Consider the following 25,724-nt stretch of genomic DNA (forward strand, 5'->3'; position numbering starts at 1 on the left):
AAGAATTGGATAAATCACGATAAAACACTAGACAACTGGAACTTATCTAAGCAGTATTATTTAAGATAATTGCAATTTTTATCAGTGAAATGCTTATATCTTATCCATAACATACATTTTTGTTGTATCTTAGTAGTAGCTCTGAAAAAAGGTAAGAAAAAAAGCTGTGTTGTCCAACTATGTCAGTGCTATCTTTGGGCAACAGAAAGGATTTGCTGTTTCACCAAGAGAAAGACATTTCTCCATGGAGGAAAGATGCCAAAAAATCTTACCTGTAACAACAATCAGTGCTGCCATGTCTCAAAAAAGAGGGCAAAAAGAGGACAAAACCCAAAAACATTTAATTCCCTCTCCACTTTCCAAAAATGCTGGTATTTACATAGAGGCTGACACATACAGTCTTTTGCAGTTGCCTCAGAGGGATGGATGTGCTTTCCTTGCCTTCTCTTTCTCAAACCTAAGGAAGGTCAAAATGAAATTGCATGTGATCAAAAGCACCCAGAGATTGGAGAGAGAAAATTAGTTGAGTTCTTCATGAATTTATTTATATTGTAGAGTATTCAAGACAAGAGACAATTATTTTAACAGAATAAATTTGTGATGGAATTTAATTTTTAATAGCTCTTATATAGAAAACTATCACTGGTACCATGATCATGCCATTACTTTGAACCCAAGATAAAAAAAGAATTTTAACAGCTCTGTAATGGAGTACTGTGTTTTGCAGTGGCTTCAGTCTTATTTTTACTGCTTCTCTCTTAGTGCCAGGCTACCTGGTCAAGTCTAAAGTTCTGTTCATTTCTTGATAAAAATGTGACTTTTTACAAGTATCTTTCATTATAAATGTCCATGTAAACAGCAGTTCTAAATCCAGCATCTACTTCTGAGAATAAAAGAAGAATAGAATCAGTTTATAGTTGAAAAATATTATTTCATTGCTGATTTCATGTGTGATGTTAATGCTCATGAGCAATGCTTATGAGGCTGCCATGAAATAGATCATGTGGAAAAAAACTTAGGATCACCTGATGTGGCTGCCAGAGGATTTATTTCAAGATTACACATGTGCTGTCTGTGAGATGTTCAATTTGGTGAAGACAAGTCAAATTCACTTAAATTGCATGGAAATTAAAAAAAAAAACCCAGTCATTTGTGAAATAGCACATTGGGGTTTTTAAGGCAGTCTAAGGGATTTAAACCAGAATATTCTTTTTATTAAAAACTTCTCTGAATCCCTTGGATTGCCTTCGTTATGCTCTACATTTGGAGCAGCACTTCTGAGAAGCTGAAATGCGCTGGAAGCATCAGGGCCTCACTGGTTGAGGTGCTGTAGAGCTGTAATAAGTGAAAATGCCCTTTTTTCATCAACTGCCAAGCAATTGGTCCTTTCTGGTACTTTTTCTGGGCAGTTTTCAGAGCCCTCATGCTGCAGAGTCATTGGGCATGAGCCCACTTGGAGTTTTGGGATCCCCAGCTCAGGAAGTGATGCCTTGTGCAGGCTGCCCTAGAGCAGAGGCTGGGCAGAGTTCCAGAATAAAGCAGGGATTGATTCCAAGGATCTCCTCCATGGATCCACCTTGGGCAGCACAAGAGCCCAGCCAGGGCTGCACCCAGGATGAACCCAAATGGTCCCAAAATGCACGATGGTCACGGGGTCTCTCCCTGGGATCAGCTCTGCTCCATGTGCACATTGCAGTTCAGTGTCCAATTCCAGCTCAGCCCCTGCACTCCCATCCTGCTTGTTTTTCTCTCTCCAGCCCACGGGGTTTGTGCTCTTGGGCTGAGATTTGGATCATTTGTCCTTGGTGCCCAGCTGGAGCAGGAATTGTTTTGTCTCCCTGCTCTGTGCACAGAGCTCACCATCCCCCAATACGAAGCCCAGACCCACACACTAAAGCAGAATAGAATCTGAAAAATAGAAAAGCTAAACCTGAGACATCAGAAGGGCATAGAGCTGTTGGAGACCTCAGAGATGATCAGAGGGATGGAGCAGTTCTGCTGTGAGGAAAAGCTGAGGGAACAGGGATTGTCCAGCCTGGAGAGGAGAAGGCCTTGGGGTGATGTAACTGTGGCCTTCCAGGGCCTGAGGGAAGCTACAAAAACGATGGAGAGAGAGACTTTGGACAAGAGCTGGAGTGTCAGGACAAGGAAATGCCTTCCCAATGGCAGGGGGCAGGATTAGATGGGAATTTGGGAAGGAATTGTTCCCTGGGAGGGTGGGCAGGCCCTGGCACAGGGTGCCCAGAGCAGCTGTGGCTGCCCCTGGATCCCTGGCAGTGCCCAAGGCCAGGCTGGACAGGGCTGGGAGCACCTGGGACAGGGGAAGGTGTCCCTGCCCTGGCAGGGGTGGGAATGGATGGGATTTAAGGTCCCTTCCAAACCAGGCCATTCTGTATTGCTATGAATCTGTTGTTTAACAGCTTCAGTCACTTGTTCATCTTTACAAGATGGGAAGGATGAAGGGCACAAGGTGCCTCTACCAGCAAACTTCATTACCTCTACTTGTGATGTACAGACAGATTAGTGGTAGAAAAAAGCTAATATATCCCTCTGTATAAACATGAGTACCACAGATTTGCAGGATCTTTTCTCCATGGAAGAAAGAGAGACTTTATCCAGAATTTCTGTGAATAAACCAGTATATTTCTCTTATAACTCTTCTGTGGTTTGAGCTTTTCAGTCTCTCATTCTCAGTTTTATTTTTAAAAAAAAAGAAAAAAAAATTGCCAAAGTGGACCCATCCAGCTGTGTGCAAGCCTTGTTTGCCTTTCTACATTTTAGTTTTTAATGTTCTAATCTGTATTCCTGCTGCAGCAGAAATCCAGCGATCCAAGCAGGCTGCAGCAGAGCCTGGCAGAGTATGAGTGTTAATTCCCCAGAGAACTGTCAAATTGAGCTCTGTTGTTGAGGAAGGGCCAGAGATACCATCATTCTCACTGCACAGCTTTTTTAAGTTTCCACCAACTCTACAGCATTCACAATCATTCCCATGATATTAGTGTTTGATGTATGGAAAAAGAGCCAGGCTTTGAAAGGCATGGGATTAAAGTATCAGGGAAAAAAATCGGTTGCTGTATATTTTGGCTCATGGGGATACAGAAAACTTTCAACATCCTGGCAGTTTTATGACGTTTATTTTTATATTTTTACAACGTGGAGGTATTTTTTCAGTGATGAAGATATTCTGTGGGGCATTGAACACATTGTCTCTTTTGAGAAGAAGTGGGGATTTTCCTTATGATTTCCATTTCTCATCAGTATATTAATGAGTAATTTCTACAAATTAACATGGGTTTTGATGAGACAAGATTTTTTGGACATTTTTCATATTTATAGAGCAGCCTTCAAATGACCTTCCAGCATCTCTGCTGTAGATTAGGAAATGGAAATGGAGACAAGGATGGGTCATGTTACTGGGAAGCTTAATGGGACTTGCATGTTTCATTTCATAAATAACTTAAATAGTGCAAAAGACCCCCAACAATTTAGAATTTTATGGGAATATTTAGTGGTTTTAACACCAGAAATATAAAACTTAAAACTGTTATAAAGTATTTTGCACTGTTGTGAGTTTTTCCATAATTTCAGTAAGGATTTGTTGCTGTGGGATGGTAACTACATATTTTTCCTACTCAGAATTGTTCTTTTTTCCCCCCACCTAAAAAAGTCACAGCTGACAGGTGATACTGTTTAAAACCATTTTTTTTCTCTAGGGACAATGTCTTTTTGTGTTGCAATAAGACAGGATGATATTTAGGCTTTTTCATATTTCACTTTTCCTCTAATAATTGGAAACCAATGAAGATGATTTTGTGTGAAGGGAAACAATTTTTCATACAGGCCTGACAGCCACTGGCTTGACAAATGATTACTCAAAATTCCAGACATCCCAGATGTGGCAAGTTAAGGAATGTGTCTGATGTTTTCCAAATAGACTTGTTTGTCTCTGAAAATACATCATAATAGATTAGGCTAGGAGCACATTTATCAGGAACTCCAAAGCTGAGCCATAACAGTCTTGGCCTGTTTGTTTTTGGGATTTTTTTCCAGGTGAAGGGCCTGAAATGTCAAGGAGACAAAAGATTATTTTCTAACCACATATCCTCCTTTGATACTTCAAAATGAACAAACTATAAATAATATCCATAAATAAGTGAATATGTAAATTTTTAGTAACAAACACCTCGGACTTCTACAGGAACTCTTTTGGAAGATAATTAGGAATGCTTAATATGCCAAATTATTCCTTTCCATGTTTTGCAATCAGTGCATGGACTTGGAAAATACTCATCAGGAAAACTAAAATTCCTTGCACTAGTAAATTAATCAAGTGGACACAAAGCATTTACTGTGGCTTTTTCCTCTGATTTGATTTTTCTTCCACTCTTTTATCTTGTATCTGACTCATCATTTCCCAATGACTTTTTCCCTCCTCTGCAGCCTAAGGCTGCCCTTCTGCTTTTCTGTTGAAGTTTAGGTTTTTTGTGCAGAGGAGCTGTCTGGAAAGCTGGTGCCTCCTTGCTTTTGTTTAGATCTCTATGAATTGATTGTGCAGCAATTAGGAAGATTTCAAATTAGTTGTTTCTCTGAGTTTTGTTTTTGAAACCTGTTTTAGATACACACAGGACAGTGGAATTCAGATTTCCACATTTCTTACATGCATTGTGCCAAAGGCACTTCTATATTTGAAATGCCTAAGCATGAGTAAACTCCTTTTTTTCTTTTCTCAGACCCAAACAATTATTACCACAGAAGAAATGAAATGACAACCACTGATAATCTGGACTTTAAGCATCACAACTACAAGGAAATGAGGCAGGTAGGCAAAGAAGGATGGTGTATGATGGAGGGTGGATGGGTGTAGGCTTTTCAGCCCTGTGGAATCTGAATTCCACAAAAATTAAAATATTACTTTCATTTAAAAATATTATTAAACTCTGTCTGCAATATGGTTTTAAAATATTTTCTCTGGTTTCATCTATTAAAAGAAGCAGTCCAATAAAGTCCCAAAGTCTTAATTTGTACATAAATTAACCTGGAAGAGGTGACACTCTGTGGCAGAGGAAGTATTTTCATATAATGTGCCACTCTTTTTCTTCCATATGTATTTGAGTGGTGAATGACACAGTGATTTCTCCTTCTAGATTTGACTCTGATTTAGCCATCAGTTTTCTCATCTGTTTCTGTGAGTTTGAATAATCAGAATAAACTCTAGAGTCCAATTCCATATTCACAGTTGTGAAAATCAGCAAAAATTCACCAGAAACACCAGGAAAAAACCTCTGCTAGTATAATTTTAAACCTACCAGCATTGTTAATTTTGTTCCTGTAACTTCAGACAAGTTCTTGGTTTTGTTATTGTTTTTAATCTTGCTTCATATCACCACAGACACAAGTGTGGGTTTGTCCTGAAGAAATATTTCTGCCTACTTTCTCTTCAAATATAAAGATAATATGTTTGGACTTGATGTGTGTGAATCACTTGCTGTGTGCTGGATTTTCAGTGTATTTATACTGCATGAATCACCACTGGGTTTTATTGAGCAATTGTGTACTGAGTCACACGTTTATTTTGGTAGAGATTTCATGGCCTATATTTCTTAGCACAAGGATTAGACGAGTAGGAACTCAATTGGCATAATTACTGTCAGGAACAATAAAATAAAATGTATTTATGTTGTCATTGCAGAAAGACAGGTTGGTCAGGTTAGAAATATCTTGGGGAAAAAAAACACAGCTTTAAACCAGAATGTTTTTGCACTCTTCATACAAATGCAAAATCTGTGACTGTGGTTGAGCATTGTGAACTGTGTGCTCTCCCAATTTCTGTTTTCTTCTGTGTCAAAACAGTTAATTTTTTAGAGCCAATTGGATTTTAATTGCTGATGGGCAGAATATTATGGGTTGCATTGCAACCAGTCTTATATTCCCAAAACTATTCTCAAAACTTCAGTGCAATGTAGAATAATAACTTTCACAGTAAACTTCTTATTAAAAAGAAACAACCAAACAAAAACAACAATCAAATACATCCCCAACCCCCAAAATATGCATTATTTTCACTTTTCATGGCTACTTCACCACAAACCATCTTAGAAAAATGCTGTTCTTTTATTTATTGTCAATACTGAAGGAGGAGGAGATGGTGTTCCCTGGGCCATGTTTTGGAAGCATCACATTTCGTTGCCATAAGTCAAGTATTTGTGAGAGGGAGGGATTTTCTCAGTGTCAGGTTATTTTAATAGAACTCTCTGGTTAGGAAGATGAAATGTGCAGCTCCAGTTTTCTCCTTGTAAAAGAGCATTCAATATTCTTCTTCCAGTCAATGGGAGCCCTCACTGTGTTTTGTGTGCAGGATTGTTTCACAGCCCAAAATATTTTATATTTGTTCATTGCTATGTATGTATTTGTATATACTCATGTGGTACAGGAAGCTGCTACATGTTTGATGTGGATATTTGAGTACAACCTTGTCTTTGAGACAACAAACCCAGATCATAGGTGAAATATTGTGCCATTTGTAGGAAATGGGAATGAGAAGATCAAATATGAAATGTGTTGATTTTCAGCATTTTATTCCATTAACACCACTGCATTACATGTTACCAAAGAGTCACAGTAAATGTTACTACAAAGGCTCTAATGCAGGAAAAGTTCTTTGACTCCGAAAATAATCACATGTTTGCAATTAAAGACATGATGGGGAGTTTGCTGAGGCCAATACAAATATTTCCACTGAATGTAATGGACTTTGAACTTGGTTCTGGGCATTTTTCTCACTATTAATGAGCATTTCCATACTTTCAACCACTTTTCTAAATTGATGTTCCTGGTATCCTGTGAGCACTGGAGTGCCAGGCAGGTCAGGAAATTCTGCACGTGGAAGTTTCAGAGTCAGGAGTTTCAGAGGAGCCCTGAGACAAAGGCTCACATTCCCCATTCCTCAGCTTGTGGAGCTGCATGGATGCAGGGAAACATCAGCCAGCTCAGTTTGCTTCAATTTGCAGAAGGTGTGAGGAGAGAAATTAGTAAACACAGGTCTGAGTCACTAACATTATTTATACAGTAGGGGTTTAGCCTTTAGCTAAAATAGAACTGCTTTTAATGCAATATCTCTGCTCGCTGGCAGAGTGGGAAAATTCATATTTCTATTGAAATGTGGCAACCTGCAAAATAAATACATTTCTGTGCACTGACACCCTGGGTCACCTCAAGTCCCTTATCTTGCAGTGCCTCACAGAGTGTGGTTGTTTTAATCACTCTCCGTTATTTAATTACTCTCCATAGCATAATGTTTTAAAAATGAGATAGCAGAGCTATAAATTCATGAACTAAACATAAAGTTTTTACAACTAAAAAGTAATCAGAGAAGCAAATGAAGAGTTGGTGCCATCCAGTTTAGAATGAACCAATTCATTGTGGATCTATTTTGATGCTGCATTGTCTAAATATATTCTTCTTTTTTTTTGTTGGCAGCTGATGAAAACTGTGAATAAAATGTGCCCAAATATAACAAGAATTTACAATATTGGAAAAAGCAACCAAGGACTGAAGCTGTATGCAGTTGAGATTTCTGACAACCCAGGAGAACACGAAGTTGGTTAGGATTTTAATCTTAGCTAAATCTGTTGAAGGGGTGTTGGGATTTGGCTTTTTTCCCCCTCCTCTTTTTCCATATCTGCACTAATTATCACTGATGGAATTATATTCATGGCAGCAAAGATTTCAAATGTATGTGGGAGGAACCTCAGTGCTGTATTTCTAAATTGGGAAGGGGAGAGTGAGCACAAATAGAGGACATTTTGAATGTGGGATCAAAGTCTTTAATGATCATTCTTCACAGTAATAAAATAAAGTGAACTTTAATACTGGGGGATGGATTTTAGTTATGGGATTGATGTAGCTTTGGATAGAAATTTACCTTTTTTGTGTGGGGTGAGTGCATTGCAGGCAGGGACAGGTCAAATCTCCAAATAATTTTTTACTCATGAGGTCTGGGGTTCAATTTCCTACCATGATATAATTCTTCAGCATAGAAACTCATTCAGTCTTTGGTCCTTCTCACTGTGATAGTGCCTGGGACAGCAGTTGGAATAAAGGAATTTTGTGCTTTGCTGTATCCATGAATACCCTGATAATGTGTTTAGATTGGTTGTTAGGAAAATTCTCTTCTAGCAAAGTGTTTTTCATGGGACTTTTAGACCTTCAAAACTGTTAAAAATATACCTATAACATGCTGAAGTTGTGAGTATAATTAAAGGTCTGTTTAATTAAATATGGGTTTTAAACGTTTTACACAGTGGCTTTAGATATCACTAATACATAAGCCAGTTCTAAAATAGCAACAAAAAGCAATTTATTTCTCCAAAGTGACATTTTCACCTCTCATCTGTGCAGCTGAGACATTTCTCCTCACTCCTTAAGTGAAATGCTGCTGATTGACATCAATGCCATTTGACAGAGATTTGATTTGCTGCTCTGACTACAATTCTGCTCTGTGGTTTTTTTCCCTACAGGGGAGCCAGAATTCCACTACATTGCAGGAGCTCATGGGAATGAAGTGCTTGGACGAGAGCTAATCCTTCTGCTAATGCAGTTCATGTGCCAGGAATACCTGGCTGGGAACCCACGCATTGTGCATCTCATCCAGGACACCAGAATCCACCTGCTGCCCTCAGTGAACCCTGATGGATATGACAAGGCCTACAAAGCGGTAATTAGGATGATGAACACATCAAGGAATTCTTTTCTTTCCAGTAGATGAACCAAAAATGCTCCTCTTGTCTTTATTTTCTTCAAAGATCGCGTTTTGCGAGCAATCAAAATTTAAAAATTAAAAGATGGGCACATCAAAGTAAACATAAACCATCTTGGGAAAAAGCTGAAAGAAACAGTATTTGATGTGATGTTGGCTAACAGGAAAATGTTCATGAAAGGAGGGTCACAAAGACTGCCAGAGCAAACCATCCTGAGGTGTGCAGAGCCATGGGAACACCATTATGGAAAATGGAAAATCCATGCAATCCGTTTCTCATGAGAAACCAAGCTCAGCACGTGAAAATTTGCATTCCTCCACAGCTGAAATTTTATAGTGTGCCTTTAAGGAGAGCATGATGTGTTGGGCATCATAATAATTCAGTCTGGATGAAGACAGACACCAGGAAAAATTGTAGGGGCTGGTCAAATGCACTGGAAAATCTTCCAGAGCAGTCTGCAGGAGACTGGAACAGGAAAGTCAAAATCATAGTCATGGGAGGGAATGTCTGCTGTCTCCATTGAGAGATATGTTTTGGCTAACCTCAAGTAAATTTTCATGGGTTTTCCTTCACTTCATTCAAGATTTCATGCAATTTTTTTTTAAAGAGCCAGTGGTTTAATTCAGTTAATTAAATAATTAATCTTTCATTTCTTTCTACAGAATTACCTCTGGCACATTCCCAAACATTCTGAAGGGGTTCACAGGTTTCTGTGAATCCAGGATTCTGGATTCTGAATGAAAATTAATTTTTAATTTTCTTTCTTTTTCTTTCTTTTTTTTTTTAATTTAAGGGTTCAGAACTTGGGGGCTGGTCTCTAGGACGATGGACTCAGGACGGCATTGACATCAACAATAACTTCCCTGACCTAAACTCTCTGCTCTGGGAGTCAGAAGATCAGAAGAAGAGTAAAAGAAAAGTTCCAAACCATCACATCCCGATCCCTGACTGGTACCTGTCCGAAAATGCTACTGTGAGTAAGGCCAGGAGAGGGGACACAAAGGCTGGGATGTGCTGAGAGAGCAAGATTTACATTTCTCAAGAAATGAATAACCTGGGAGTGAAGTTCCACACCTGGTCTAAGTCAATAATTCCCTTTATGTCAGTGGAAATAAAAATGCACCACAAAAGCACCATTCCCCCCTAGGATTTAGAGGCAGGTCTTGAGGAAGAAACTGTTTCCTAGAGGATTTTCTTTTCCATCAGCTATTGCAAGAACCTGGAGAACCCAAAACCCAAATTTTAGGCAGCAAGGTAGACAAGGAGAAGCACAGCATGAGCTCAGCCATGTGGAGATGGCTTCTCCCAAGTTTTGTGGCACAGATGAGCTCTTCGAAAACTCACTCACAGATTTGTCCTGGGATTTTCTTACTTGAAATATATTCTTACCTTGAATCATCAGGCATATGCAAACCCAGTGCTGTGCCTTCTGTTAAAGTTGTTTATTGGATTGTAGTGCCAGAAATTTAACTTATTTTGGCCTGACCTTTGAATTATAATGACAGCTATTAATAGCAACTTCACTGTGGCAGTTTTTAATACTTTAAAATCACGCAATCATGGATTAGTTACAGTTTAAAGGGGCCTCTGGAGATCAATCCAAGGCAGGGTCACCTGGAGCAGGAGACACAGGAACACATGCAGTGAGTTTGGAATGTTTCCAGAGAGGGAGACTCCATGACCTCCCTGAGCAGCTGTTCCAGTGCTCTGCCAGCCTCATGGAAAAGTTTGAGTTGAAACTTCCTGTGTTTTAATTTATGTCCTTTATTTCTATATTTACAATCCCTTATTTTGTAAACAGAGAGGGGAAGCAATGTCACTACCTGATACCTCTGTCAGTTCCTGCTCTTGGCTCACTCCACATAGATGTTCCTGTTCCGTAAATTGCTGATGTGAAGGTTTTGTTAGTTCTTACAGGCTGTCTGTGACCTCCCAGAGATGGCTGACAAGCACCATAATTTAAAGAAGGCCTTCTCCTTGCCCCTCATGCTCAGGAACTCCTGAGCCTGCTCTCCCTTTGAAGCAGCACAATCAGATTTCCACGCTGACCCAGATCTGCTGTCACTTCTCCTCCCAGGTGGCAGTGGAGACGCGGGCAATCATCGCCTGGATGGAAAAAATCCCTTTTGTGCTGGGTGGCAACTTGCAGGGGGGAGAGCTGGTGGTGGCCTATCCCTACGACATGGTGAGGTCCATGTGGAAAACCCAGGATTACACGCCCACCCCGGACGACCACGTGTTCCGCTGGCTGGCCTATTCCTACGCCTCCACGCACCGCCTGATGACGGATGCCAGGAGGAGAGCCTGCCACACTGAGGACTTCCAGAAGGAGGATGGCACTGTGAACGGAGCCTCGTGGCACACCGTGGCTGGAAGTAAGTGGTAGAAGCTCCAATTAGTGTTACCTTGCTAATTAGGGGAAAGCCAGCGCTGCCTGGTGTACGTTGCAGCAGCAATGGTGGTAAAATGGTGGTGTGTTCTAAGAGAAATATTTCCAGATGTCATTACTGTCATTAATACCCAGTGACTGCTTCTTTTGCAGCCAAGTTTTCCAAAAATGCACATGTAGAACATTAGCTTTAAGAACCCTGTGCACTCAAGATAGTTTGTCAGGAAGAAACCAACCCAGCCCAAACCCCCACACAAGCTGACAAGAAGAAAACTGCTGCCAAGCACCACAGCCAGTGTCAGAGCTGAAGCAGGGGCTTCAAGGAGAGATTCCAGTGGCTCTCAGATAAGGAAATCCAGATTGCAGCCTCCTGCTGACTGAACTCAGCCTCAGATCAGCCCTCACTCACATTCACTGGGAGCTGCAATGAAGTGCCACAAAAAGCTACTGTTTCCCTGCTACTCTCCTGTTTCTAGAACACCTGGATGTCCTTACACTTAAATTTTGCATGGGCTCCTCAGTTATTCCTGCTGCCAGGATAAACCACAGCCTGGATCAATCTCCACACACCCAAGCCTGTCACCCTATTAAGCAGCACAGAGGGGAAGCCATGGCCTGTGGTGTGGCCAAAACCTCGATTTCCAGCAAAGACCAATTAGAAGCCCATTTTTAACAGCATTAGGCACATTTGCCTTTGCTCAAAATCCTTGTGTTTTTCTAAGTGCATCAGTCAAGCAACATATTTCCTGAAATTAGGAAAGGAGACAGGCATCTGCCACCAGTGGGCTGACAACAGGAACAGCACTAATGGCAAACAGATGCAGGTCAGTGTCTCTGAAACCCAGGTTTAGCTGAACCTGGCTCATGTTTGGAATTTGCAGGTACTTCCACTGCATAAACATTTTGGGATTTTGGACCTGGCTTTTATGGCTTTGATGTTGGCCCATGTGGAGTTAGTGCTGGCCAGCTTTTAAAGGCTACAGTCGAGAATTAGCTTTTCAAATATTTTTTCAGGAGGTTAAAAAGTGTTGGGTGAGTTTGGGGGGAAACCTTGAACTCTTAGGTCTGACAGTACATTCCCGTGCATTTCTGCAGATTCTAAAGCATTCTCTGAGAGCTAACTTGACCACTTAATTATCTAATTTATGAATTTAATTTTCCTAAGTGCTACAAGAAACATCATTATGAATCAATTCAGAAAATATGACACTGGCCTTGTCACTAATAGCTGTCACACTGAGTTCCATTAGTAAAGATGGACAATATAGATGCTGAATATTACCCTGATTTCTTAGGACCAATTACATTTTGGATTTATTTCATCTGATTTGCTTTATTTCTTGATGATGTTTTACTTATGATTTATGTCCTGCTCTGTTACGTGATGGTAAGACCTCCATCAAAGTGCTTGCAGAAGCTCTCCCACCCATCCTTTTGTGTGGGTGGCATCTCCTCATTGTACCACACCTTGAAACTGCCCCCTCCTCATCCATCTGCTTCCTTGCAGTGGTCCTGCACAGAAACTTTTCACTGCTTATGCCATGGGAAAATTTAAATGGGATTTTTCTAATTTCATTTCAGTCCTCATGCCTTTAAAACCCAGCCATGATATTTCCTGCACATTATTTTGACTGCAGTGAATGCAAGTTCTCCAGCAATTTTACATGTAAAGTTTCTGCACTGGATGAACTGCACAGAAGCAAAAAAGGGATTAATTTAATTTTATTTCCCGTGTTTTTGAGGCTGGATTTGCATGTTCAGGCACTAGGAAAGAGTCACTCTTGGCAACGCAAAGCCACTTTCTTAAATGCATGTATTAAAACTGAGCAATTAGTGTGTATGGCAAAACATTTCACAGCAGATTAATCAGAATGTTATACAGTATGTGAGGGGAAAATAATTGTGGCTGTTTCTCAAGTGGAGGGGAAGAACATTTATGCAGAGTAGCATATGCCACTGGCTGATGTTTAGGTTTCCCCCATCAACAAAAGTGAAAAGTTTAACATCTGTATTATATAATCCTCCTGCTCTGCTTCCAGAAGGCACTGAGGGCTCATTAAATACTTGACTACTGCTCCGTGCTAATTGGACAGGAACAGGGATTTTGGTTTAACTCTTCTTGGTCAGAAGCACTCGGTGAATGCAACTCCTGCTAATCTTTGCTATTTAAAACATAACAATTAATGATCATTAACAAACAGTTTTTTAAAATATATTCTTGTTCAAAGTGCAGGCTGAACACAAAATGAAGCTCATAGAATTTCTTCCTCTAGTGTTCATGTTCTGTATCTCATTATCTGTGTGAGTGGAGAATTAGTAAGGAGGAAAAATAATGGTGAGAAACAGGAGAGAAACCTGGAGGATGGAAATGCTCGAGCTCTGTATGTAAAGACAGCCCTCCTTAGTGCTCCTGACCTTTGCAAAGGTTACAGTGGTCTCTGAAATGCAGAATTAAACTGCAGCTCCTCAGAGACTGGAGGCACTGAGGTTCCTGGGGCTTGATTAGGATATATTTCTGGTGGAGATCCCTATTGCAGAGCAACAGTGCAGATCGCAGTCTTCTGCAGCACTGTGACAGGGAGAAAAGAGACTCTTTCATTTCTTACAAACTACAGACACCATATGTAACATAAAAGAATTATTACTGCCTTGATTTTTCTGGCTTTTCTATCTGTTAGATTACTCAGGGAGGAAAACAGACTGAGGAACTATTTCACCAACTGCTCTGATAAATCACTTTTACATAACAACCCCTGTGAGCACATAGCTCTGTGTCCTGGCATTGAGGGTTCTGTCAAATGGGAATTCTGTGAATTGGGTAAAAAACTGCACCTCCCAGCAACCCAACACAGACAATTCAATTTCCACTCAGGGCAGCCATAAAGGAGAGCTGCTCTGTGGGTAATGTCCAGGATTAGGAATGTTTAGTGCTTTCTTAAAAAAGCACAATTTTTTCTTGTAGAGAGAGACCTTTCTCCTGGTTCTACATCAATAGATTTCCAGAAGGGTTTGGGTTGGAAGGCTCCTTAAAGCCCATGGAGTTCCACCCCTGCGTGGAGCAACTTTTCACAATCCCAGATTGCTCCAAGCCCTGTTGTCTTGGTTTGAGAAGACAGGTGTCTGCTAAGGAAGGCAGGAGCCTCCCCTGAAATTGAAAATGTAAACCCCCTCCCTCTGAATTATTATAATTTTGAAACTAAGGTGCTCTCAGGCAAAACAATGGGAGCAAGAATAATAGTTCTTTACTAGGGAAGAAAATAAAAATAAAATTTAAAATGCAGTAATACAGAACAACACTGCCAGAGTGAGAGCAGGAGCTGACCCAGGACACCTGTCCAACCTGGTCTTGAGCACTCTGCTGTTACAAAACATTTGGCATTTCTAAAAACTTTTTGCCCTTCCAAATCTGCGGGCTAAGCCAGCTGGATGAATACCCAACTTATGTTTACAGAAGGTACATTAATTTGTGTAAAAACTCAGATCTGATCAGTAGATTAAAAAAAATAGATTAAAAAAATAGATTAAAAATAGATTAAAAAGGCCATGAAGTTGTTCCCTTTTCCCCAAATATTGGCAGGCATCAATGACTTCAGCTACCTGCACACGAACTGCTTTGAGCTCTCCATCTATGTTGGCTGTGACAAATACCCCCACGAGAGCGAGCTGCCAGAGGAGTGGGAAAACAACCGAGAGTCCCTGATTGTTTTTATGGAACAGGTATTCACCTTCTTTTTTTTTGTTTCGATTTAGATATTTATTAGTTTTTATTCATATTACAGTTTTATAAATTCTTGGGTTTTATAGTATTTTATTATTCAACTTAAAAATGGAGTTGTGTTTTTTTTATAAGGTTTTTTAAGGATAAATTGTCTAATTAAGAAATGATACTTAAGGTTTTTTTAACTTAATTAATTGTGTTTTGTAATGTGGACTTTTTTATTTAATTATATAATACTACTTAAATTTATGAAGAAGAAGGTGACGAAGAAGGTAAAGAAGAAGGATTACTTTCTGTTTTAAAATTTTTATTTTATATATATAATTATATTCCAAAACTTTAAGTTTTCTATTGTGTAATATTATACACTTTTATTTGAACTACATGCTTATAATTTTAGTTTTATTATTTAATTTTGGATTTTTTTATGGTTTTAGGTTAAATGTAGTGGTTTTTTGGGGGTCAGTGCCTCATAGTACAGAGAGTCTAAAATTCTTAGCAACTAGGGTTCCAACGCCTACTGTTTTTCTTGCATGACTAATTATGTGGTTATCGGTATTTTTGATAGACACAGCACTTCAGCCAGGCTGCTTTGACTTCAGGGAATAAAGCAGTGAAGCTTCTGAAAATGTGATGTGGGTGCTGAGCTTGCCAGGAAGGGCTGCTGGAAAAAGACCCCAATATTGTGTCTGCTGCTTCATCTGTTATTTTTATTTGTATCTTGAATTTGTTGCCTCAGGAATCCTAACAAAATTCACAAACTGATTCACAAGTTAATGCCTGAAAGGCTGCTACAGGCTTAATAATGATGTTCCACAATTTTTTGAGCCATAAAGCAGGAATATAATTAAAGAATTCACTTATGGAATTAAAGATTTGTAGGAATACTACTGTTCTTTGCTGTGCAATATTTACTTGTTTTTTTTATTCTCTTCCCAGGTCCATCGTGGCATCAAAGGCATTGTGAAAGATGTGCATGGAAAGGGAATCCCAAATGCTGTTATTTCAGTGGAAGGCGTTAACCATGACATTCGCACAGGTGAAAAAAAAAAAAAATACAAAACATCAGTGCAAAAGAACAGATTTGTGGTTTAAAAACAAACCCACTGAACCATGCTCCTAAGTACCACATCCACATGTGTTTTGAATGCTGATTTTATGGGGTTTTATCTCTTTACTGGTGTTCTGTGCTCTTCATTTGCTGCCACTTACATGTGCTTTGCCACTGAGGTACAGAGTGAGGAAGATTTGGACACATAAACTGATTTCAGGCCATGGAATATCATAGAGCTTTGTGACTTCCAAATCTTTAATGTTTGCCACAAGAGGTGATCTGAGCCAATAATGAATCTTGGAATATGTAACTTAGTTTATAATTAATTTCAGTGCTACTGTGTCTCCATTGTGAAAAAATGAAAAGAAAGCATTGAATGACAGATACTTAATTAGGCAATAATGATTCTGCCTTAAATATTTCAAAATGGGACCACTGGGAAATGACAGTGGGAATTAAAGTAATCAGCTGTTTTTTCCTGTCTTGGAAGCCTTGGCAGTGCTGAAAGTCTGTCATAAAGTGTGGGTTGTATTACTCTGTTAACAAAATTAATGTACTGCTCTGAGTTAATGCAATAAGTGATTAATCTACAGCTCTCTGTACTCTGGATTGTCATGTGAAAAAAAAATAAAGTGCAATAAATGTGCAAGATCCCAAAATCCACCTTGTAGCACTCAGGGAATCTTGCAGCTATTTACATGTTGACTTATTGCTGAGCCTCTATGGCTCAAGGCCATCTGCACTTGTTAATAAAAATAAAAGTACTTATTTCATTCCCGTTAATTTTTCTTTTTAATGAGACGTTTAAGCTCACACTCTGGAATCACTGTGGAGATGGGAACATAAAGGTTCTATCTTGTTTCATATTATTCAGATAACAATACATGTCTCATTAGTCCCTGAAACTAGAGGATTTATGCTGGAGCCAAAAAGCTAAAATGACATGTATAACTCCAGAGAAAGAAGGCAAATTGTCAGCAGTCTTCTGTCATTTATACCTTTTAAAATGAAAAATGTGCCCATTTAAACCTCTGAGTTGCCTTGATGTAAAAATAGGCCAAGCAGGAGAAGAATTATGGCCAGAATCTCTATTCACAAAAGTTTTGTTTCAAGTGAGCAGAGCTCTGCTGTTCCACTGCTGCATTAACGTGGTCAGCTGCCCCGCAGAGCCAGACAGAAGTTGCCTGTAAAAGCCCTGTAATAACATTTAAAGGTTTGAGAAAATTCCTTTGCTTCTTCCTGTGGACTGAAATAAAAGCAGATTGGTTTGGCTTTCTGCTGGATACAATATCCCTGATGGAAGGAGAGGGATGCTGACATTCAGCTAACACCAATAATGGGCTAATTGAAGGCATTGATTCCAAGAGCAAGAGCTTTGTGGGGAATTATTCCATTTTCCCTCAATGCAGATGTAACTATTGATTAAGTCTGAGTGATTCCATGTTGTTACAGTCAGATTTGGGCTGGACTCTGTGAGAAAACCTCTGCAAAAAGAGTTCACTTGGGTGAACAAATGCACCTTTCCTCATCCATGGTGTCAAGGCAGTTTTGGGGGTTGCTTCCTATAATTTGTGAAATGACAAAATGAATATTGATGGAGAAGTGTGCAGTTTCTTCCTGGTGAAACACTTCTGTGTCACAACCAGACTTCAAAGATAGGTACTTCTGTGTGGTTTTTGAATTAAGGTGTAATTAATTTAATTTCACACAGTGTCCAGAGAAATTTTTATTAATATCTTGGTAAGTTCGCAGTGTTTTCAGTTTACTTTATGTACTAAAACCCAAGGACTTTGAAGTAACATTTAGTAATATTTAATATATTAAATATATCTCTATATTAAATATTTATTTAATTAGTCCAAGCTAAGCATAATTCTGGTATTACAACTCTCCAGCCTCACTCCTGGCTTCCTGGTCCATACAGAAAATTTGAGTTTAAGTTGTTACATGCTTTGGGTTTGCAGCACTATGGCCAGGTTTCCTGGAGAGTCTTTTGTTGATAAAAAAAAAGCATTAGAAAGATTTTTATAATGTATTTAAGTCAGTGCCGTTTGGCACATTTAAATGTAAAAATTGCTTTTGCACTTTTACAATTGCTTAATTGTAACTAAGGTCTGTCCTATCAGGCTCAAAGGACATTTAATTGCAGAATTTATGGAGTAGTCTGACATATTAAATTCATAGCAATGCTATCTTTGTCCTGTAATGCACTGTTATTTTATCTAAGCAGACATGGCAATCCTTTTCTAGCCCCAGTAGGTGGGTATGGATGCAGTCTGCCTCCAGCCTGCTCCCACTGGAACCTATTATTTCAGCAAACCTATTATTTACTAAATTTATCTGTGTTTTTAATTGTGTTTCTCTTTGCCATCTGTTCTGAAATATTTTTTTTTTACTGGATTTAATCTGATTTTCAAAAAAACCCCAACCTTTTAGCCTGGTATTAAATTCTGGGCACTGACAGCTGACAGAAATACTCCTGTCTGCTTGCTTCTAAATGGAAAGCAGGAAAAGTGCATCCTGCTGAAGGCTTAATGCCCAGCTTTGCAATAAATTCCCAGTGGGGTGTGAATGTGTAGGTTTATTCCTGGCCCTGTGTGGGGTTGTGATGAACTGACTGCTAAATATGTCAGGAAAATGTGGGTCAGGTTTGCAGTCCTGGGGCTAAAGCCAGGCTGGGAGCAGGGATGTGATCACACACGGGGGATCCAGAGCCCTCTGCCTGCCCCGGGGTATTGCCAGAGCATTTACAGCTAAAAATGAGCCCTTGGGGATAAATATGAGGAATTTGGGCAGATTTGTGGTTTGGCCTTTTGTTCAGCTTCCAACAGACCCAGTGGTGAGGGAGAACTGAATAAAGAGCCTGTCTTAGAGCCTTTCCTAAAAACGCCCGAGTCATGAGGAACAGAAAATGTGTTCATATTATCACCCCAAATGTGGTCAAGTTGACTTAGAAACCCCCTGATCATATTGGGATGCAAGAATGCACCTGATCAGGGACAATTGTGGCACACTCAGAGGCTGCACTATCAGGGTCCATATTGCCATTTGTTAACACTTGCTGTTAATCTGTTTGCAAACAGATTTTTTATTTTACCAAACCCTAAATTAAAACACTGTTTCTTTAAGCAGAGGCTGACCAGCCTGATCCTTCCCCAAATAAAATATTTTTATGCAAATCATCTTCAGTTTTTGTTCCACTCTGCACTGCCAGTGAGCCCAGGCTGGTGTTAGTAAGGCTGTCAGGTCTCATCAGTGCTAAAAAACCCCAACCCCTCCTCATGCAGGAGATGTTCCATTTCTATTTTTACATGGAATTTCATATTTGAATATTTATTTTCATTCACAGGGAGTTTCTCCAGGACAGAGTGCAAAACTAATTTTAGGTAATAGTTTTTCCCCTTTTTCAATTCACAGCTAAGAATACTCAGTGGTTAAAATCATATTTAAAAGAAGCCTAAAACGATCCTGATGCACATATGGGTACATAAAATGGGTATATCTGAGATCATTCATGGGGAAAAAGAAGAAACCAAAAACTCCTAATTCAACGAGGTGTTAAAATACATTTTTATGAGTAGTTTAGTTGATTGCAGGAGCTTGGTTTGTGCATTTACATTTAACCAGGTGGTTAAATGTCCTGGTGAATTCACTTCGTAGTAAAATCAGTGTAATAAACCCCAACGTAAGGCTTAATAGAAGGGAATATTTACTTACACCTGAAAGTGAGTTGGTATTATGTATTCACACACTTTTCCTAATAAATAGCACCAAAATCTGTGTCCTGGCAGTCTGATCATGGTTGTGTGATGTGGATATTTCACTGGGGCCCCTCTGGATCCCTCAGTTAGGATTAGTTTGGGAAAGGTCTTTTCTACCCCATGGGAATCACCAGATTTTTCCTCAGGCCTTTCCAACTGCCAAAAACCTACAGCTGGTTTGGAGCCTTTTTGCATCATTTGGAAAATATGGTTGAGGTGTGTTTTTCTCTAGGGTTGGCAGGATGAGAAGGGGTATTTGTGGTGGGGGCAGCCCTTTGGACACCCTCCTAGTGTGAGGGTGGAGGGTTCTACCTGTGGTGTCATCTTACCCATGGCCAAGGACTTCTCCTGGGGATGCTGCAGGGCTGGGAGTTGGACCCGATGGTCCTTGTGGGTCTCTTCCAAATCAGCTTATCCCATGTGATTCTGTGTCCTCATCTAATGGACTCAGGTTGCCCCAGGAAAGGTTTGAATGCAAATTTCTTCATGGGAAGGGTTTTAAAAAACTGGAGCAGACTGCCCAGGGATGTGGTGGAGTCCCCATCTTTGGAAGTGTTCTAAAAATCCGTAGTCATGGCACATGAGGACATGGTTGGGTGGTCAACATGGTGGTGATGGTTGATGGTTGGACTTGAGAGTGTTAGAGATGTTTTCCAACCTCAGCAATTCTTTATAAACACCACTATCCTCGAGGAGAAAGGACCAAAATCCTGAAAACCATCTTTTTTCCCCCACCAGGAGCTGACGGGGATTACTGGCGTCTCCTCAACCCAGGCGAGTACGTGGTGGGCGTCAAGGCCGAGGGCTACACCACCGCCACCAAGACCTGCGAGGTGGGCTACGACATGGGGGCCACCCAGTGCGACTTCACCATCTCCAAGACCAACCTGGCGAGGATCAAGGAGATCATGAGGAAGTTTGGGAAGCAGCCCCTCAGCCTGTCGGCGCGCCGGCTGCGGCAGCGGGCGCGGCGGTGGCAGCGGCTGTAGAGCTCGGCGCCAGCTCTGCTTCTCTCAGCCTGGCTGTAGTCGTAGTGAGAGTTACATAGCCCGTCTCTTCATGCCTTTTTCTCTGCACGAGGCCTTTCTGTTTGTGGAGCTGGATGGATGCTCGGGGGATTCTCATTTTTGGTGGGAAAAGAATCAGAAATGGAGTTCAAGTCGAACCGAAAGGAGACCCTGGTTGAGGGGAGAGACAGGGAGAATGGAGGAAGGTGTTTTGAGTTGAGCTGGAATGAAATGTTTTGTTTGTTGGGTTGTTTAATCCTTTGTCAAGCTGTTTTCTTTAAAAATTTAAGAGAAAGGATAAAAAACAACAACAACAAAGAGATAATTATAAAGGAAAAGTGTTCTGAATGAAAAATTGAAAAATGTATCTAAAGTATGAAATTGGTATATTTTTGCAACTCAAAAAAGTTTTGACACTCTTTATGTTTTATTCTCATATGGGAGGAAAAGCTGAGAGGCGACAGTTTCTGTTTAATGTGATTAAAACTTGTGTCAGGATTTCTCTCTTTCTCTGAAAGTTCCCCTTTTGATAAGCACTATATTTCAGGAAAAAAGCCTGCAGTGAATAACCCACCTTTGCTTTCTTGCTTGGGTTGTTTAGATTTAAGGATGCTTTGTGCTGCCAGAGTTTAATGCCAGGAGTGTTTTCTCCTCTGGCTTTTTAAGGCTGCAATTTTATTCCATGAACTAAACCTGACAAAAGGTTTTGGGATCAGGACCACTGGGGTGTGGCATTTCTTCCCTGATGTGGGAGAAGGACCTGAACAAAGCTTTTCCTGAGGATACAGCCACTTGTGTCATGTGTGAGAGGAGAGGCTTAGTCACTGAGAGCTGCTTAATTCACAAACCCTCTGATACCATTTTTTCTTAATTTTTGGCCTGACTTGAAGTGCTTTTTGTGCTCCTGCACATCTCATGCCACTGTCTTCTGTGACATGCAAGGGGTTCTGGGCTCCTCTGCAGGCCTCTTCCTCTTGCTGCTGCTTTTTTGCCCCTATGCCTCTTTGGGAGCAGGAGTTGTGCTTTATTGTTGGCTTTTGAGTAGTAAAATTGTACAGCAGGACAAGATTGAGGTTCAGGAAAGATGCAGAGCAAATCTAGGAAAGAATCAACACAGGGCAAAGTGCCAGCTGATGAAAATACAGCTTTGCTCCATTAGCTTCAATGTTATGACCTAAATTATACCTAAAAAAATAGAGTCAGCTGCATGATTTTAGCCAGTCTGTGGCTAAATAAACATCTCTGCAGACTGCAGCATACTCTTCCAAATACAATTCTGTTTTAAACATTTTGATTGCTATTTACAGTTTTTGCCAGTTTGATAGGATTCTTTGAAGCTGAGGAAAAAATAAATCATGAGGAGAAAAGTTACTGTAAAAATACCACGTGCCATCTGTATTAATTATTTTTTTTTTGTCAAGGAATGAAGGAAACACATAAATGGTAAAAGACTGAAAAATGAAAAACATAATCTAGAGCCCTCGCATAGTAAATAATCATATTCCTAAATTTCTTAGACAATTTCAGCCCTTCCTTGTTCTGCATATACCATTAAATAACAGGAAAGGCTCCAATAAAACAGAAGAGTGCACTTTTAATTCTCTGTGACTGAAATTATGGAACGCCTCCAAGTCAGTATCATTTCAATTAAGTAACAGAAGTAAACAACTCGTCCAATCATTCCATCATGTGGAATTATATTTTACTAATTTCACCCTCTTTGCACCCTTACAGCATCCTCTATGCCATATATTTCTGTATAGCAAATATAACTTCAGTTTGTCAAGAAGGGATATTTTTTTTTCTTGAGAAAGGATTAATGATGTCTTTGTGCAGGTAACAAAGTGGGATAATTTTGGAATATGGAGTAATGACAGCAGACAATTTGTTTGCAGTTAAATTTGTTGTGTTCACTGGCATATGTAGATTTTGTTACCATCATAGTAGATCAAGAGCACACAAGATTTTTTTGGGTTATGAATGGAGATCTTTGGGTGGATTCTCTCTGGAGTCCCACAAAGGCAACTTTGTGGGTGGTTGGAATGCACTGGCAGAAGTGGAACAAAATAGCCAAATTTAAATGGGATTGGAGGTGGAAAGCACTGCTTTAGTCCTGGCAGGTGAGGTCCTTCTACCTTGAGATAATGAATGGTGTGAGAGTTTAACTTTACAAACCTTGAGGTTCCTGTGCGTTGTTCTCAGAACCGAGGTTCTTCCTATGAGAAATTATTTTTCATTTGATCAGAAGGAATGGATTTGATGGGGAATTCTTGGACATCTGTTGGCTAAGACTGGATGGACTCTGACTGCTGAAGGCCTCAGGTGCTGGGGACAGTGGCTTTGGTGCTCTTTCCTGGCTGTCACTAGTGCTTACACGAGTTTGGGCACAGCAGAACTGGGACTAATGCAGGTGACCTTACTCCATTTTAGTCCAGGCATTCCTAAATAAATGGCCTAATAGCTCTCAAGTGGACTTGTCTGTGCAATTATTTTCTGATTGTCCAGCACTGGAAAACACTCAGGCTCCAAGGAGTTTTACCAGGAATATCAGATGTGTGAATATCTTGTGCTGTTTATGCCTGCCCTGTATGTAATGATGGCAAACTGATGTGTGCTCTATTTACTGCTGTAGTTATGCAGTTAAAATGTTCCTTTCCTTTGAAATACACAGCACCATTATTTTACCTTCAGACTCATCCAAGCCACAAACCAGTAAATCTGGATACCAGTGTTTTCTATTTAGCTGCCTTTTCCACCTCTTTAGAACAGGTAATTTTTTTTTCCTAAAGTCTGTGCTTTAAATCTCTTTTCCTTTTAGTGTTGTAGGAAGACAGACAGCCCTGCAGAGATGCCAAGAAAAAAAACTTTAGGGTGGATTCAGCCCTTTTGTAATTACAGATCCATTTGAACACCTTATAGCAGTTCTCTTATGTGAGAACTTTGCTAAATCTTGATCATCCCTGATATAAAAGAGAAAAATATAATCCCTTCCAAGTAATAAGAAATTCAGCTGCACAACCTCACCCACACAGGAAAGGTTAAACAAATGAAAGGTTAAAACAGGAGATATTCCATTCTGCTTGATAATGCCAACCATCAGTCATCTGCTTCCATGCAGAGCCCTGACAATCATAAAACACAGTGGGAGCTGCCTGGCTTCTCCTTAACTATCCCTGTCAGGTTATCCAGCTGCTCATTTTTATTGGTTTCATTATCATCTGGGTTTTTCTCATCCAGCCTGATAACCACAAGTGCAGTAACATCTTAAAAACAGCTCTCAGTACCTGCAAATCCCAGACTGGTTTGGGTTGGGAGGATCTTAAACTCCATCTCATTCCACCCCTGCCATGGCAGGGACACCTTCCACGATCCCAGGATGCTCCAAGTCCTGTCCAGCCTGGCTTTGGACACTTCCAGGAATGGGTGAGTCAGGCTGGGAATCTACAGAAACAATATCTGCTTACACATGTTGGTAGACATGTGGTGCCGTTTGGTAATCTCTAATCCAAGTTTAATTTACTGGCAGCAGAAGGGTTTTAGGAATGCCTGAGTATGGCTTTTCCCAGGAGGTTGAACCTTGTTTGGGTAAGACACTGATGAAAATGAATGTGACTGAAATAATTGTCTATGCTAGTTAGGAAGTACATTTTTTTCATTGGATATTTTAAGCTGTCACATATTTTCAGCTTCTGTCACCATCCACTTTCCCTTCTCTTAGCCACGTATAGTTGTGGTTTTTTCCTCTAACTTCAGCTCATTATTCTCACAGAATTTGGGACATGTCCCCAAAGTGGATTTCAGCAGTGAGTGACAGACCCAGCCAGATTTCCTTGTCTCTTTTGTCACACTGTGGCAGGTGCTTGACCTTTGTGAGAAACACCAAAACACAGATGAATTTGAAACGGAACACCAGTGGATTCACACCAATTCTTCCACGAGTTAACCTTTAAAAACTGGCATGCCATGCCTTTGCCGTGGGTCTGAAAAAGCCCAAGTTTGGAGCTTTTTTTACCTTTTATTTTGTCACCAGGCTCTGAGTGAATTCAGGCAGCAACCCTAAGCCTGAGGGGGAAGTGTAAAAGCACAGATAAATTGAATTGTGGTGGCATCACCTCCTGCTGCAGGACGGCCAGCTCTGTGCACACCTCCAGCCAGAGCCCAGGGAAGCTCTGCTGCTTCCCACTCCCTGAGGACACAACTTTTCAAAGCCCTTTCCTCTCCTACTGCAGCAGCTGCACACCTGGAGAAAGAATCAGTGATTTTTTACCCTCGATTTCATGGGTACTTTTGTGACCACTTTTGGCTGTGCTGCTTTGTGTTATCATAGAGACAAACAGGATTTTTGGCTCTTTCCAGCCCTTAATAAACAGCTGTGAATCCTCTTGGCTTCAGGTGATTAACTTCTAGAAGTTTTAGTGTTTTCTTCCAATATCTCCTTAATAGTCCAAGTTTAAATAATATCTATACACTTAATTTGAAGTGTTTACTGGTCTTTAATTGGTTTTTGAAGGTCATTAAACTTCAGATGACATTTTTGTATTTCACTGTAATGTTATAAGATTTTTTAGCAGAAAAAATTTGCATTCAATGAAGCCATAACAGCGAATGCAATCTTGTCACTAAATAACCATTCTCTGCAATCTTCCATTGGTAAAAATCAACATTTTGCAGCATCCATGGTCACTTTATAGCTAGGTGAGGTTTACAAATCCACCAAGTCCACACTGAGATTTGCAGAACAGTTTGTTGATCACTTTTATGGCTTCTCTGTCCTCTTAACCTGACAAGAGACTCAATTTGATTTTGATGGAGATTACAGTTTCCATTAACATTTTAAACATTGCTAACATGCTTGAGTTTAATTATCATCTCATGAGTTTAATGAGAGAAACTCATAATGAGTTTTTCTCATTAGGCACATAAAGGATATTTTATACATTTCACAAATTTCAGACTCAACTATTTTTGGTGGAACCTTTCAACTTAACAGGTAAATGAGTGCTTTCATCAGTAAAAAATGACAATAACTGGATTTTTGA

At 40.0% G+C, this 25,724-nt stretch overlaps 1 protein-coding gene across 1 annotated transcript in view; it reads left to right on the forward strand.

Annotated features, from left to right (window-relative positions):
• Window positions 1-23,153, forward strand: part of CPXM2 (carboxypeptidase X, M14 family member 2) — a 65,748-nt gene extending 42,595 nt beyond the window's left edge. Inside the window, exons 6-13 of the mRNA XM_041461624.1 lie at window positions 4,731-4,819; window positions 7,477-7,600; window positions 8,517-8,713; window positions 9,550-9,729; window positions 10,834-11,131; window positions 14,723-14,862; window positions 15,803-15,902; window positions 20,417-23,153. Coding sequence (XP_041317558.1) covers window positions 4,731-4,819; window positions 7,477-7,600; window positions 8,517-8,713; window positions 9,550-9,729; window positions 10,834-11,131; window positions 14,723-14,862; window positions 15,803-15,902; window positions 20,417-20,667 — 1,379 coding nt within the window. The 3' untranslated portion in view covers window positions 20,668-23,153. The remainder of the gene's footprint in view (window positions 1-4,730; window positions 4,820-7,476; window positions 7,601-8,516; window positions 8,714-9,549; window positions 9,730-10,833; window positions 11,132-14,722; window positions 14,863-15,802; window positions 15,903-20,416) is intronic.
• The last annotated feature ends 2,571 nt before the right edge of the window (window positions 23,154-25,724 follow it).

Source organism: Pyrgilauda ruficollis, unplaced genomic scaffold (assembly GCF_017590135.1).
Source record: "Pyrgilauda ruficollis isolate IOZ18807 unplaced genomic scaffold, ASM1759013v1 scaffold15, whole genome shotgun sequence".
NCBI classification, from domain to species: domain Eukaryota; kingdom Metazoa; phylum Chordata; class Aves; order Passeriformes; family Passeridae; genus Pyrgilauda; species Pyrgilauda ruficollis.